This window comes from Pseudomyrmex gracilis, unplaced genomic scaffold (assembly GCF_002006095.1).
Source record: "Pseudomyrmex gracilis isolate BER0280 unplaced genomic scaffold, ASM200609v1 scaffold_37, whole genome shotgun sequence".
Lineage (NCBI taxonomy): Eukaryota > Metazoa > Arthropoda > Insecta > Hymenoptera > Formicidae > Pseudomyrmex > Pseudomyrmex gracilis.
Window position 1 is genome coordinate 549,241 of NW_018020621.1, and position 17,039 is coordinate 566,279.

The 17,039-nt window shown below is 42.8% G+C and overlaps 1 protein-coding gene across 2 annotated transcripts in view; it reads right to left on the reverse strand.

Annotated features, from left to right (window-relative positions):
- Window positions 1–17,039, reverse strand: part of LOC109852832 (nephrin-like) — a 265,971-nt gene that overhangs the window by 32,984 nt on the left and 215,948 nt on the right. For both annotated transcript variants that reach the window (XM_020424358.1, XM_020424357.1), the window contains exons 4-5: window positions 10,417–10,533; window positions 8,437–8,640 (exon numbers count right to left, since the gene is read on the reverse strand). In XM_020424358.1, coding sequence (XP_020279947.1) covers window positions 8,437–8,640; window positions 10,417–10,533 — 321 coding nt within the window. The remainder of the gene's footprint in view (window positions 1–8,436; window positions 8,641–10,416; window positions 10,534–17,039) is intronic.

Below are 17,039 nucleotides of genomic sequence, written 5' to 3' on the forward strand. Positions count from 1 at the left end.
TTTTTTTTTTTTTTTCATAACCAAAATCCATCTCGAGTAATAAAATAATGGCAGCTTGCGTGTGGCAGGAATGTGCGAAAAAGCGAATGAGATTTTTAATTAAAAACCCGCTCTCGTTCGCTCACATTTAATTTGGCCTGTTGATTGTTCGTCAGGAAGTCATTACTCTCTCTGTTGACTTTGGAGTTTTCAACTTTAATCCGTCTCGCTCCCTGATTTTCACGAACGTTTCGGCACTTTAAACGTGTTTTCAATTCTTTGAAAACACGCGCGCGCACACACACACATAGTTTTGTATGAAAAGAAAAAAAAAAGTCTTCAAACAAGACTTTTATTATAATAAATAATTGCGGCAGTAAATGCTTGAAATCTGAATCTTTCAGCGCGGAATACACGCGGTTGTAAGACTTTTTAATTAAAATCTCACTCATTCGCTCTCACTCTCAAATTTAGTCTCTTAATTATTCCGGTCGCCGGGAAGCAGTTGCTCCTTCTCTCTCTCTCTTTCCCCCCGTCTCTTTCTCCCGTGCCTTTAAGTTTTCAGCTTTAATCTGCTTCATCCTCCGGCTCTATTGACTCGAAGAGATTGCGCATCTCTCTAATTTTATCTAGCTCTTCAAGAAAATGCGAACGCGAGCATCCTAGACCCTCGCATATTCCAATATCTTGGAGTATTGACATTCAATATCCAATAAGATTTTAGAGCTTTATTTATATCTTTCATACAAAAATTTTATTATGCAGCAGCAAATAGCAGAAATATCAAAACAAATATTCCGTGACTTTTTAACGTTCGCTGATATTATATTTAAGCACAAACATTCGAAGAAAGAGAGCCTGAATGTCTGTTATTAATAATCTTCCTCGTTAGCGGTGCTCTCGATATACGTTGTCGTAAGTAGACAAACGCTTCGTTTTCGCGACGAACACATCGGATAATCTGGAATTAATTCGAGAAATTCGAGGCAATGAAGCTGGCGGCTCTGGCTGGTTGATCCGACTATTCTAGCGAAACGTGCGGTGTCAGAGAAACGTTGGCGGTTCGAAATGTCGAAGAGAGAAACGGTGTCGAGCGAGCGAGCGAGAGAGAGAGAGAGAGAGAGGGAGAGAACGCGAATATCCCGGCGGGATTGAATTGCAAAGCGAATGAAAACCAAATCCCGCGGATAAGCAGTCGCCGATAGGACAGAATCGGTGACGCGCGCGTTTCCCGCTGCGTTTCCGCGCGCGCAAACGCGCGCATACGTGCGCGGAATCGCGAGGCGATGCGCGTCGAGGGTGCAATTGCATCATCGCGTGCAGAAGAGCGATACAGAAAGTTATCCCGAAGGGAAAGAGAAGGAAGAGGATTGTCAATCGCGCAAGCCGCCGACAAGTGAGAGTCCTTCTCCGCGGCGTCCTCTCGAAGAAGGCTTAACCCCTCAACGGCACAGAGACGGGTAATTGATCGGTAGATTCAATTTCGCGCGGATAATGAGATGCTGAGGAAAGGGCACGCCGAGTCGAACGATCGTTTCTCGATTTCAATTGGTCGTCGTCGTGTTTGCGATCGTGCACAAATCGTCAAAGCGTCTATACGCGTCAAGTGCCGAAGGCGCGAGAGAGGATTTTGTTTGTTACGAAAACTTGTTGAAAATGTTAGAGAAGTCAATTTACTGACTCATCGATTTCATTGGCTCCGATATGTTCGGCAATGGCGTTTTTGTTAAATGTAATTCGATTAAGATTGTTCGAAGAGTTTTGCTTTGAAAAATGATAGAAAAAAAATTCGTCGTTTCAATTATATTAAAAATACGGAGAGAGTTTGTTTTTATATAAGAATAGTTTTATATAAAATTAAACTTTTTCAAATATAAAAATTTCACTCAACTCGCAGATTGTTTTTGATAATAAAAAAAACTTATTTTTATTGTTGACAATAAAAATTATTTTCTCGCAGCTTCTTCATTTTTATCACAAAACGCGATTCGTCGCGCGATATCGCGCTCAAAATCATTTTCGCGGCTGCGATATATTCACTTTCCGTCATTCCGTACCTTGCTAATCGCTCATTAGTCGCGTTATTGTCTTCGCGCGGCGACATTTGTCGCGCTCTTCTGACATCTGAGTGGCTAAGGTAATAGCCCGTGAGAGACAGAGAGAGAGCGTGGAAGGAAGACAGACAGCGCTCTCGCGGTATTCAGCGTGCGATGTCTGGTAATAGGTATTGTCAAGTTCGCGCGCGCTACCGACGCGACAAATGACTTCTGTATTCTGTCAGCGAAATGAATAACGTCGCGCGCGTTACGTATGACACTCGCGAACACTTGCCCGGGATCAGCCCCCCGAAAAAAGATGACCGAGGTTACTAGCGCGTTTCGCTCACGGCATATTGAAAGGAATAGCGCGCGCGCGCGCGCGCTCTCTCTCTCTCTCGCTTTTACGTGAAAAGGAGAGATATATTACCGGGAAATCCGTGTTACCGAACGCGTCGCATATCGAGCGCGAAAGTTGCCGTCGTCAAAGACGAGACCCGCCCCGTGCAAAAGAGCGAACGAGCTTCACGTGACATCATCCGCTTTCCTCTCCTTTGCTGTTTCCTCGACTTTCCTCCCTTCCCAGATCGTATCTGGGAAAGTGTCGTGATGCTCGACCGTTCGTGGTATTAATGCGCGATGACGCGTAGACGACATACATAACGTATCGACACATCTGTCGGAGAAAAATATACCTCAAATTGATCAAACTTCGTATAAATGAAAGAGCGAGGGAAAGCAGACACGCTTCGGTGTGTGTACAGTTATAATAATCGGTGCGATATATATACCATACGCGCTTGCATGCAGGGTGTTTGAAAAATTTTGACCAGCCGAAACGTTAAGGTAGATTGAATTAATCCGAACCGAAGGGTCATGTAAAATTTGCAACGTTCGCAATGGTTATTGAATAATTAATCAATGTGATCCAACGAGAGCGCGCGATAATCCGGACTCTCTAGTAAATTGTAAAGAAAAGTGGCTTGTTGCTTCATGCAATCTCCTAACAGCAAGAGGAACGAACGAGTGACGCTCAGCTTCGTGCGATCAGCTGATCTTCACGACTGAAAGTCACACGCGCCGGATCACAGAATCCGGACCCCATCGCTTTTCTAATTGGGTCACATATATATTCATTAATTAATCGCTCAATAATAAATATTACGAATTTTGCGAAATGGTTTTTTTTTTTTTGGTTCAGATTTTAAACTTGGTCAAAATTGTCGAGACATCACACGACTGTATAAACGCGGAACTCGATCGAATCGTTCCTCCGAAGATACTATTGTAGAAATGCGCAGAAATGAACAGAGAATTCGCTCGGGTTTCTCGTGCGGTTCCTCTTCGGTTTCCGAATTTCACGATTCCAAACCTCGCTGCTCAACGCAGCCTTTCGAACTTTAGCGAGGAATACACGCGCTTCCTTTTTTCTTTTTTTTTTTTGTTTCCAACATTTTCGCGCGATAAAAGCTACGTTTTCTACGTTAAATAGATCGTTACGCGAAAAAAGGGGGAATTCAAATCAGTTCGGAATCGCGGCAAACGTTTCCCTCGTGTTACCCTCGCGCTCTCCGAATCGTTCTCGAAGGCGGGCGTCGCGTAACAATACCTGATAAAAATCGATTTAACTGAGAACGACGGCATTGCTCCGATCCAATTCGCGTATGCTAATGGGATCTAATCCCCGTGTCTTTTTTGCCGTGTACGTAAAATCGCCCGATAATTCCACGTTATCTCGAATAATTTGCTATTACACGGCCCTCGCGTGTGTTTTTTAACCGGTTTCGTTTCGAGTGACTTTCGCGCGCGCCGCGATGTCGCGCCCTCCTTCCCTTCTCTTCCCTCCACAACCCTCGTGCGCGAAGCTTTTGCCGAAAATGTTCGGGAAAAACTACTGACCCGGAAAACCGTTATGCTTTCGTGTTTTATCGCGTACGACATTTCTTCCGCGCATGTGTTTCATCGCTTTTAATTTCCTCTCTTTTCTCGTTGAAAAGTGTGGAAAAAAACTCGACCAGTGTTGTATTTTTTTTATTTTTTTTTTTCGTTACACTTACTGCATTAATATCATTTCGAAAATATACCGCGATAGAGTAAGAAGTGCCTTGTCTTTGTTAATATCACGATTTTTATTTGTGCAAAAATAGTCTTGTATTTTTTTGCGTTATTTGCGCGAAGTTTCGTCGCAATAATTCGAAATATCATTTTGAAACTATATAAAAACAGAAAAATATAATACAGCAACTCACAAACATTTTTAAACTCGTGCAAAAATAAGCAAATCTATTCTTTGAGATTTTCTGAAGTTCTTTATGTGGAATTCGACACACACACACACGCACGCAATGGAGAATCTTTCCTACAGAGTTGGCGAGAAAATCAATTAGCATCAGCAAAGATGTCGCGTATGTGCGCATTTAATTACGTTCGCGAGCGGCAACAAACAAAAGTTTTTCTTATTACATTCGGATTAAAGTCCGAGTTTGGAGCCAGAAGAGCTTGTTTCTCCATTGTGCTTCGTTTCCCCCATTGCTTTTCAAATCGCGGCCGAACTTTTCTCCGTGTGTATTCTTTAATGAAGATTCTTTTTCGCGCGCGCACTAGAGTTCTTCCTAACGCTTACTTTACACCGCGAATAAGAAATTCACGAAGGTTCGACGCGACTGCTTTTTCACCGGCTTTACGAGCGAGGCATATTTAATGCCACGGGAACCTGTTTTCCCGTGAACGACGCATTTACTCGTCCGCAATAGTTTTTGTGTCCGTGTGTCTCACAACACTCTCTTTCTCAAGATCATTCTTCCGCAACAGCTGTAAGCTTTTGTGACGCAATTTAAGGTAACTTAACGATGCGCGATCGATGTGTAAATTGTGTTTCGTCGGTTTTTGCGGGAACAACAACAACAACAACAACACACACAAACTCGCAACTTTGGAAATCGAAACGGTTAATAAAATTGTGTGTGCGCGCACATAACGCGCGTGTATTTACAGAGACGATGTAATTTCATTCAATCGGTAAAACATCGATATTAACTAATTACAGACAGTAATCCGACCGCTAGTTTGTAAACAGCGCGTAGTTCAACATTCAAATGAACGATTTCAATTTCTGAATAATACACAGACGTTCCAATTACCCGTCCACGCGCCAAACCGATCAAGTGCGTTTTACCGCGGCGGTTTGTTTGTTTGTTTGTTTTTTTTTTTTTTTTTTTTTGAAAATGTATATCAGTTATTTGGTTTTCATTACGTCATGATTTTGTCATTGTGCCTACATGCTGAAAATATAATCGCGTCACTTCGCAAATACGATCGAATGCGCGGAAGGAGATTTTGCGATAATCTGCTTTCGCCCCCTTCTCTCCCTCTTTCGTCGCGAAAGAGTCGGCGAAAGTAAAGCCGTATACGTGACGCCCCGCCTTTATCTCCGCTCTCGCAGAAAAAGAAAATAACGCAACCCTAGGAATTTGCGGGGAGGTAACGCGGGTTTTCCTCCCCGATCCTGACGCCATCGACGCCAACGTCGCCGCGCGCGCTATCGGGAATATTTTAAATCACGTCCGAGATAATCGAATTCCACGCCGCGAGAAGAGACGCACCACGTTCGCCCGGACGTTATTCACCCTTTAATGGCGGATTCACATCCTCGTATACCCAACATCCTCTTTTCCCTCTCTCATCTCTCTCTCTCTCTCTCTTTCTCTTTCTCTTTTACCCTCCGGCGCGCCATTTACGCATCGCTGCTACAGGCGACAGGCCCGATCTCGTAAAGAATGCAAAGGTTCCTCTGGGGAACAGAGAGACCCGGAGTTACGTTCTCCGGACCGTATCGCCCCGTAAATTGTGCCGTCCATCCTGATTCCCGCACCGCGCGCGGCGCGAACCGCACACGCGCGCGCGCGCGCGCGATCATCTCATCTCCATCGTCCGATACCTACGTCGTCGTTTCCGTATCTACTACGTGCCGACGTTCTAACCGCCGGAGTTATGGAGTCGATAGTGAAGGCACGAAAAGGGAAGAACGTTATTTATTAGCCTGTCAAACCACTTCTTCCCCTCCCCCCTCCCCATCTCTTCCCTCAGATAAGCGGTACTCTTGAAGGAGAAATTATTAAGTGGTATTTGGGAGAGATCTATAGTGATCTATTTTTTTTTTTTCTACGCGATTCATAGGCAGAAGTTCTCCTGAAGGGTGAATTAATCTCGCGCGGAAAGAGATATACGAGAGAAAGAGACTTCCCCCGCGGACTTTCTTTCCCCTCCGGACTTGCGAAACGGTAGCGATCCGAGAGAGGGTCGTCGGGCTCTTGGTCCGCGCGTATTGGGATTGTCTTGTATTAGCGTGGATGTTTGACATTGGTATGGATGTCAAACATCTATATCAATACACCCAACGCTATTGACCTGGATGTTTGACATTGCTCTGTATGCCATGGAGATATCTATGTCGCAAACATTATTACAGCTCGGTCTGAAGTAGCCCGGTCTGTTTCGTCGCGCGCGCACAGTTATTTTTTTCCCGACGCGAATTAACTTTTACCTTTTCGCTAAAAATATACAAAAGCGGTCGAGGAAACGCGAGCCGACAACGTGTCCTCGGATTAATTTCGGAAGAAGGGCGCGACGGGAATAAACTTGACGGAATCTTGTTAATAACACGTTTACGTCGCGCTGTGCAACGTAAACGCCGAAGCTATCGACTTTCTCAGCGTGTGTCGCGTGAGTAATAAAGAATCGAGTCGCGCAATCAAGACCGCGGAGGAGGAAAATCACACGAATGTGACACTGAATGCGAGGCGCGCGAACCATTGTTACCGAGTGAAACCTTCAATCAAGTATAATCTTCTCTAAAGAACAAACAACGTGCGAAAGAGAGAGAAAGAGAGAGAGAGAAAGAGACCCGCTATTTTTATGACTGGAATACGCTCGGATGGATCTATATCCTCTCTAAGCAGGCCGACGAACTTTGGCCGGGCGACCGAATATCTCATCTTTCTCTATAATCAAGCTCGCTCGCTTTCTCTCTCTCTCTCTCTCTCTCTCTCTTTCGTTTCTTTCTTCCTTCCTGCCGGAAGCGTCGTCGATTCGCGAACCGGTTTCTAGAAAAATGGCCGTCGAGTTTTCTATTATCCCGATAAACATCTCACGATAATCCGAACGGTTTGTCAATAGCGCCGGGTGCACAGGTATATATATATATACAGTGTTCGCGAAGTGTTCGACGCGAGTCCTCCTTCGTAGTAAGTAAGTGAAAGGCAAATGCAATATCACACGCACACTCCCCCTCGTCCGGGATTACACGTCCTTCAAACACACGTTCGGCTTCCATCCTATTACCGGATCCCGAGAGTTCAGCCGTCAAAGTTCACGTATCTTTGGCGCGTTGTCGTCGCTCGTAAGACGATTAGTTCTGATAGGATGCGTTTTTGTAAAATGCCGAATTCGCGCGTTTACACGACGCGATCTCGAAGATCGCGTTTAGTTCTTTTCCGAAAGAGAGATAAGTATTCTCTCGCTCGACATTAATCCTTCGCACACAGACATCGAAAGTAACCTACGAGTTACACAGACCGGGATCCGTGAGACCCGAGCGACTTTTCGAAATCAAACATTGCGAAGAATCAATATTTTTTCAATTATTTGTTGTCTCGAATCGTAAGATTAAACGACTCTGCGTCGATAAAAAAAAAAAAAAAAAAACAAATTGAAAAAATCTCTAATAGTTTCGAAGATATAAGCGTTTAAAAAAATGAATTTTTTTCATCAGAGACACTGATACGCAGTTTTTCGAGCGAGTCTGCACCGAAAAAATTGTAATCTTATTTTGAGGATATCCCACTTACTTTAAGTATATTTTATACTAAAATAGGCGCCAAGAAGAGTTTCTTATTTTAAGAGGAAAATCCTCTAAATAGTAATATTGATAAGAATATATACTGATTAGAATATAAAAAGTTTCTATAGAAAAACATACATATCTCACTATCGAAAAAGACTATATTCTTAAATTAAGAATATATTCTTAAATAAAGAATATATTCTTAATTTCAGAAGAATATCATCTAAAATCTCTTGAAGAAGATTTTTTAAGTATAAAATCTTCTACTTACAAGAATATAATTTTTTCGGTGTGAGAGACCGAAGGGTTAATATTGGTGAATATTTTTAAGCGCAATTTTTTGGTGTTTTATATTCGCACAACGATAAACAGAGAAAAAATATCGCGTAATTATGATGATATGATGCGCAAGCAGAGAGAAGATATTGTGCGGCTCGCGTGTTTCTCACGAATTAAAAATTGCTAAACCGCGCGGCTCGAATATTCGCGGCGCGTTTCGTCGAACATCGCGGTCGTGGAAACAAATTTGTCGTCGCGCTCTGAACGCGGATGTAAATGTATATATATATATATACTTACAATTCATGTCTACGTGAACAGACGCCGACAGCGGGATCGACTTATTGTTATTGGTCGCGTTGCAGGTCAGCAGCGTGCGGACGTCGTCCCGGCCTAAATTTTGTATAACGAGCTCGCTGCGTGTCACGCCGCTGCGCGGCGTCATGGTTCGGTTGGTGACGAATTTGTCGTTGCGATACCAGGACACCGTCGGAGCCGGTTTACCTGTAAATACATCAATTTTTTTTTTTTCAGAGTGTCGGTCTTGCGAAAAAAAAATGATCACGCCCTTTTGTTGCGAAAAATCGCGGCGCACCGTTTTTGCGCGGAAAAAATCTTTTCGACACACGCGCGCGTTCAGAAGTGATCTCAATTCAAACAAAATTTAGTTTCAAACAATGAGTACGCGCAAATACGGTCAATAAGATTCTCTATTGTTAAAATTTAGTTTCTCTTTAACATTGTATCTTTTCACGTTTTCTTTTATAAAATCACAATTGCGTAGATATTTCTACTTGTTCGATAAAATTTTTTCGCAAATTGTTCTCTGCGCATAATATTGGAAGACGATCGATTTGTAGCTGCATTTGAAAAATTTTATTCAAGACCACACGATGTTAATGGAGCATGATAATTACGATATGTGTGTTATTGTAGAAGAGAGCGAACATTGCACAAATGGAACATGAAATTAATCCTTTATTATAGAACGGCACAGATAGCATTATTAAATGATCAACTTCAATATTACATGCGTTTACATGCAAACACAAACACTTGAATTATTTCATAACTATATTCGCGTATATACGCTGCGCGCGCGTACGGAAGTACACACGCGAATAATTTTACTTACAATATAAATGTTATTTATATCATAATTAATAAACATAACTGATATAAATTAATATGTAAATCAACGTAAATAATTACTATTGTAAAAGTTATCATACATGCATTATTGTTTTAATCAAATCGCTTATATTTAATATTTTTAATTCTTTTTGTACTTTACTACAACAATAAAACACAACATTTCTGTATAGTCAATCATTTCTACGTAATGCCACTTTTGTGTGATATTTATTATTACCTTTATTATTTTTAACTAGTTATAATATCAAGCATCATTTAACTTAATCTTTAAATTAATTTGATTATCATTTAACTAATAATAAATGATTATTTTAAATAATTTTTAACTCTTTTTTGTGCACTTTAATACAATAATAAATTACACATTTCATATAATCTTGTATAATGCCACTTTTGCAATATCCATTGCCTCAACATTATTTACGTAATAAATAATGCTTTAAGCTGATAATTTAATTACATTTTAAATAATATTTTTAATTCTTTTTGCATTTTAATGAAATAATAGAATACACATTTTGTATAATCTTGTATAATGTCACTTTTGTGTGATATCCATCGCCTCGACGTTTAACAATAAATAATATTTTAAATAATATTTGAATAATATTTTTAATCTCTCTTTCTGCGTTCTTCAATGCAATAATAAAATACATATTTTGTACAATCTTGCACAATGTCACTTTTGCGATAATCATTGCCTTGACGTTATTTAATTCTACACGCTATATTAAATAGTTGGGTAATTTAACCACAATCCAAATATTGATGTTTTGCAAATATGTTTATCCTGTGATAATATAATAATAACTAAACTTTATATAATACCATAATAATCATAAATAAACGTTAATTAATATTACGGTATTACAATGTATGTGTGTGTTAGCTATTTTAAGTTTCTCATTGCGCCAATCAATTGACATTGGCACATACACTACATTTGAAGAACAGTAAATCAAAGAGATGTGTAACACAATTAACAAGATGGTTCTACATATTTTATTAAATCGAAATCTTCGATTTATTCGCAAGAAAATAAAATCGCACGATTGTTTGATAAATTATTAAACGCGAACACGAGAGAAATTGCATACATTCTCGTTACGCCAGTGGGTAACTCACCGCCATGGACGTCGCAGAACAACCGCATGTCCTCGCCCTCCGTGTACGGCCCGACCTTCGAATTCCGCATCTCGGTCATCTCCTTCGTGTCGACGATTGTGATATGATGCGGCGGCACTGGAAAACGAGCAGAAAACGTCGATGTAGTAGTTATATCGTCGGTGAATATTCATGAGTTTTTCTCTGTTCCTGTGCGACGCGACCCGCCGCCGCAAACCGCCCCAGCAGACCTCGTCGGCGCGCTTTCGCGACGCGAGGAGCTGGCGCAACGGCGGTGGCGGCACGTCACGAAAAGTCCGATAACACGAAATTGGTATTGGAAGATCGTGCCTGAGATATCGTGACGGCATTAAATTGAAATCTGAAATCGATATCGAACGCCGCCGCCGTCGCCGCCGCCGACGCCGGAGGTACGTCGCGATGTATTTCTGACGGGCCACATGTACCGGGTGATGCGCGTTCGCTGAGCGCGCGTTGCACTTCTGTTCATTCTTTTCGACTCCGGCGAGTCCAAAAGCTGGGAATTGTTGCGGTATCGGATATCGGACAAGCGTAAAGTTCGCCGTTCGGGAAACGGAACTTAAAATAATAAGAACCGACGGAAAGTCTGCACTTTATCGTTTCCTTTCGAAAAGTAGAGAAAGAGAGAGAGAGAGAGAGAGAGAGAGAGAGAGAGAGAGAGAGAGAGAGAGAGAAAGGGAAAGAGGCGCAATCTCTCTCTCTTTTTTTTAATTCTCTCGTAAATGAGTTTATCGCGTTTTATTCGGAAGTTCTTTGCGGGGTTCGTGGCAAAGAATCGAAAATTACGACGTTCGCGAGTGCGCGAGGTTTGGAGAACCACTTCTCGACGGTCAGAATTCCGGGCGATATAATTGGAAAATTACAATCGCAAAAATCAGAAGAACCGCATTCAAGAACGACCCGTCCTTATTTTTCTTCCCCCGGCGCAGCTTTTCTCGTCGCATAAAGAATTATTTTTGTTCTCTGCGCGCTCTCGGAGGTGGAAGGAACGGGGGCGTTTCGTTCTTATTGCAATCTCCTTTCATGGCGCATCAAGCGCGACAGTCGGGCGCGCTTTTGAAATCAAAAGCAACCTTCCCTCCCTCCCTCCCTCCCTCCCCCGGTGCACTTGGTGAAATACCGTCGTTTCCCTCAGCTTGCATCAAATGCATTATTACTATTAGTCTGTAAACTCGTTGTTGCGGGGTTGCCGGGTTTCATCTGTTTGTCCCTTTCTCTATCGGTTCCTCAAGATTTTCTTCCTCCTCCTTTCTCACGCACACTTCCTTAACGTTCTCTTGTTCCGGTAATCCTGACAAATGGCACGTTGGGAGGCATCATTTATCGGTATTAGCCTTTGTAGTATTTGCGGTATCATAGTCCACCGCGTGTAATGCATTACGCGTATCCCGATATTGCCTTCTCTTCGCGAAGAAGAGAAACCCCGACGCTGCTACTCTTCTACCCGATGCTGCTTCGGTCGTTCGCGACCTCTTTTTAAAGGCGCAGGTCCCATCGTAAAGGACGTTTTACTCGGGAGGTTGCAGCAGTAGTCGAGCACGCTGCGGAGCGCGGCGCGCCATTAATCCGCGACAGGTCTGACAGTGGCGCACCTGCACTACTGCCGTTATTTATTTCCGCGGGAACTGCCGTGGCTTGGCGCTCTATACTGACGAGAATTATCGTGCTTTAATGAAACCGATCTCTCGCAGTAAAACTCAATTTATTATCCAACTCGCACGCGCTTTCACGTCCGAGTTCGTGTCGGACACTTTCTTTCCCCTAATTATCCGCCGCGTTTAACTAAAAGCTAACGTTCGCGAGATCATTTATGCGAGCGCGCGCGCGCGCGCACGAACCAATCATTTTTCATACATCCCATTTACCCCCGGCGGAAACACGTACCGTAAGGTACGTACGTGTGAAAGCAAGTTTTGGCCGCGAAATGCTTGACGATGATTAAATTTGTTCCTCTCGTTAGCATCAACGTTAGCGATTATCGTGATTAAAACGTAAAAATAGTATCGCGTCCGGCGGAGAGAGCGCACAGAACGATTAACATGCGCGATGCCGTGCCATTAATATTCCCCTCTCTTCCCTTTCCAATTAACTAACCAACGCGTGTAATTTTCTTAAAATTATGAACGTCGGCGAGATATTTACGATTATGGAAGATATACACACAGAGCACGAAAAATAACCAAATAATTCGGAGAAGAAAAAACAAGATATGCAAAACAAAAAAAAAACAAAAAAAGAGACAAATTGAACTCGCGCTTTGTCGCTTTTCGCGACAGAACGAAACGAAAAGGCGGAGAGAATATTTTTTTAATTTAATAATAAATCATATCTCGCGCGTTTCACGAGATGCACGTTTCACATCTTGTGTATCTTAAGCCGATCGACTTATTTGACGCTTGAAACGTGCCTCAAACACTTTGTGGTCGACTACGCTGCATATAGTTATCGCAAAGCGCAGATCCGATTATATGCGAAATTTTCCGTAAAGTATCACAGCAAGAGCTAATAGAGTTATTATAACAAAGTGTATGCACCAAGAACTGCGGTTCTGGATTAGAAATTTTGAAAGCAGACTTCGCCTCTTTGACGTATCACGTGCGTGATGTAAAGGGTCGTCCTTTGGACGACGTCGGCAATTTAATTTCCTTCGCGTTTCTCTACGCTACACGATCCTAACGTATTAATTAATTACTTAAGTAATTAGAAATAGAAGATATTCAAGTCAAACAAATTTTGAATCTGTTCAGCGTCTAAAATCAAACATCGAATAATATATTTTGATATTTCTTTTGCGTGAAAAAAAAAAAACTAAAATTTTATTCCGTCTCTCGAAATCATATTATTCGCGTTTTTTTTAAATATATTTTCAAGAATATGTTAATTATTTCAATAAGTTTAATATATTTTTATTTCAATTTAATACTTTAAAACATTTTCTTTTTTTTTGTACAACACACTGTCATATTACGTAGCGGCATTTTCAATGAACATTTTATGTTTGAAAGTGATCTTTTTTTTTTTTTTTTTTTTTTTACAATTTGCGACGTTCTACATTTTCACTCAAAATGTAGAATAATGAAAATTTTGTTGACTTTCGCGCGCACAGTCGATCAACGCTCGCATTTCATTTGCGTACTTATCTACACGGAACAGTTGGATTTTATTGTTTATAAAGGCTCTTGATTTTTGAAAGAGAGACGTCTCATCAGCATCGAGAGCGCGGCGTCGGAACGGGGCGGAAGTCCGAAACTGTTTTTCGTGATTAATGTCGCACGTTGGACGGCGGTTTTTGCGGAAAAAAGAGGGAGAGAGAGTAACGGACGACCGAGCCATCGGGTGGTAATTGTCGTGCCCGCAGTTACGCCGGTTAATTTGAGCCGCCAAAAAGTTACTTCCGCCTTTTGCTCCCGTCGTGGCCATAAAAAAATTTTACTGCGGTTCGCGTGCAGGTGCGCAAATGAAGTCGTATCGGTGTGCAAATGGCGTCCGTGGCGAACTGCGGGATTTGATTTCAGGTCCGAACTTTACGTTTCGCAGCGAGAGAAGTTCGCGCTCTGATAAACCAGCGCTTTCGGGAACGGGGATGGAAATAAAATACACACGCGACTGCACGAGGAAGGATTTAAATCGAAGTCGCGCGCAGTAAGTCATCGGATATATTTCGCGCGAATATAAGCGCGATGTAATAAATTGTTCGCGCGCGCGAACTGCGCGATAGATCGGCGATTGCCGTCCCCGATCTATCGCGGTGGACGCGCGTTAACGGTCGAGAAGAGACTTTCGACTTTGATTAAGAAAGAATGTGTAAAAAAACAATGAGAGCGTGACACTTTAGATTTTTTTTTTTTTTTTTTTTTTTTTTTTTCACGAACAATTTGCATACGCAAATGATTTTTCATGCATACATTGCGCCTTTCATCGCGCCAGCTTTTTTATTGCATTCCTCCGTATCAAGATCAAGCTCAAACGAAAATCGTTTTTATTCTAAATTACGATTGCAATTCCCGGTTTTTATCATCGCATTCACTTTCGTCGTCCCGCCATCGGTATGCATGGTACGCAACATCATGGTGCGCAACTATGAAGTTCTGTCGCGGTGATTTTTTAATTTTCGACGCGTGACACAGCGGCGCGATTAGACTGTTACTCGCATATGAGAGGGGAAAACAAAGTATGAGGGAGAGGGGGAAGCGCGTGAAATTGCCCCCGTGATTGAAAAATATTTCCACGGGAAATACACACAGAGGTGCTCATGGACAAAAGTACGCTTTTTATTCATAAAGCGGCGGCGGCGGCGGCGGCGGCGGCAACTGTGAAAAAAAATAAAGCGTCTGCCGACGTTTTCTGTGAACAAAAAAAAAAAAAAAAAATATCGAGCTCGCATACACAAGCGCGAGAAAGCGTATATATGAATTTTTAAAAGAGGCCGGTCGCGCGCGTTTCGATTTTCGTCAATGCTGCAGCGATGAATAGAGTGATCCGATTCGTTTCCGCGAGCGTGTTCCGCTTTGACGAACGTTCCACTTTCGTCGTCTCTCTTTCTGCCGGTATCTATCCCATACTGTACACACACACGCACACAGACGCGCGCGCGTGCACGTGTCTCATTTCACTCCCCTCTGTTCTGTTTTCCCGTCCTTCGCGCGTTCATTTCGCTCTCCCTCTTTTCGCGCGTGCCGAATCAAAAACACGTTTGTTAATCCCGCGAGATGGCGAGAAAACGACGCGACGGAGGATCCATCCGCCCCTCGGCTCCTCACTTGTGTGTCACTGTGTGTTCGCGGGAGTGTCGCAAAATGCGCATTGCTCTCGTTATTTCACGAACGGCGTCGCGCGCTGCACCACCGGCGTGTTGCACACTTGGAAAATCGCGGCTAATACTCGCGCGCGGTAATAAGCGCGTACATCGCGCGCCCGCTCCTCTTTCGTCGATATAAACACGCAAGAGAGAGAGAAAGAGAAAGAGAGAGAGAGAGAAAGAGAGAGAGAAACACGCGCGCGAGTTGGTTTCATCTCTCGCCAGAATTGCAAAGGCATCTTCATTCAGTTCAAAGCTAATGCGCGTCGCGAATGAAACCTTATAATGAGCAACCGTGAAGCACTAGAAATGGCGATTAATTAAAGAAAGAAGAGACAGAGAGACAGAGTTCGCGTTTTTCACGTTTGTTACATCATGTCAGATTGGTTCTGCGGATAATGTAATTTGTAGATTAACACGCGCCGCGCGCGCCACGGCTGCGTGTTAACGCGGGAGAAATAAATTTAAATGCTAAATAAATTTCTCGTTAACGCTGCGAAAGAGAAATTTACTTTTTCACTTAACAGAAACGGACGACTTTCTGCAGTCGTTCGCGAGAAAACGCGAACCGCGGCGACGCGACGCCGAAGCGGCGGAAAAGGAACGACGTCTCTCGAAAGTGGAGCGAGGAGACGATCTCCGTATATATAAATTTTTATTATCGTATAAACATAAAGTGTCATTTGAAATAGACGAGAGAATTTACCGAAGCGGAAATCGCTTTAATGCAAGTTTGTGAATGCGTTTGACTTTTTCTTTTTTTTTGCCTCAAAACCATTCGCGTTTTTTAAATTCGATTTAACGACTCGATCTTGCGATCGTTTGATCGCTCATTGTTCGTCAATTTACACGTTTCGGGGCGCGCGCGATTCTCGACGTGTGGCGCTCGTTACTTTACGCGTTTCTCCCGATAACGACACACAGCAAGAACGACAGGGCTCTTCCTTGTCTGATTTTCCACGTCGGTCTGTCGTCCGGGTCAAAGAGAGAAGTGTCTCTCCCGTCGACAAAGCTGACTCAGAAACCCAACCCGTTTGCCGCCACAGCTTCATAGCGAGCGTCGCGACAGGTTTGAGAGGACCCCATTACAATAATTACTTCGAAAGCCGCAGTGCCTTCGTCACGGACGTCGTCGGCGCCGGTTTTTCACCCTCGCTTTGTAACCCTGGCGCGATCGCCACGTGTTGCCGAAACGTGTCGTCGCCACGTGTAGCGCAACACGAACACACACACACACGCGCGCGCGTGTCAACGCGAACGATATTATCCGTACGGCGCCGGCGAGTTGTACAAAGGCAACGACGCTAGAGGTAGTCCAAGTTAATCCAGAAACAAAATTAACTTGTTGAATGCTGGGGATTTCGCGATTGAGCCCGAAAGAGAGACAGAGAGAGAGAGAGAGAAAGAGAGAGACAGCCTGATTGAAAATTGTGTCCAATGTCAAGGCGAGCAAATAAACTTTCTGACGAGACAAGGTTTGTATTTGTCGTCGCTTCCGTTTTCTGTTTTGTAAAAAAACAAAAAAATAAACAAAAAAAATAAAAAGTAACTTCCCTGATATAAACACGCAAATTGTGCGCTCTCGCAGTTTTCGTAAACCGAACGAGACGCGCTAGCGCGGAAACACGCGCGTTTGACAAATGTTGTTCGTCCCGATGAACGGCTTAGCCGTGAAACTTTAATAATTAATTTTGTTCCGTAACAAACAAGATATATCATATCTAAACACATCTCGAGTGTATATTGTATACACGTCGTTGCAACGGTATGCATGTAACGAACTTGCAGCGTTTGTAATCTCCTG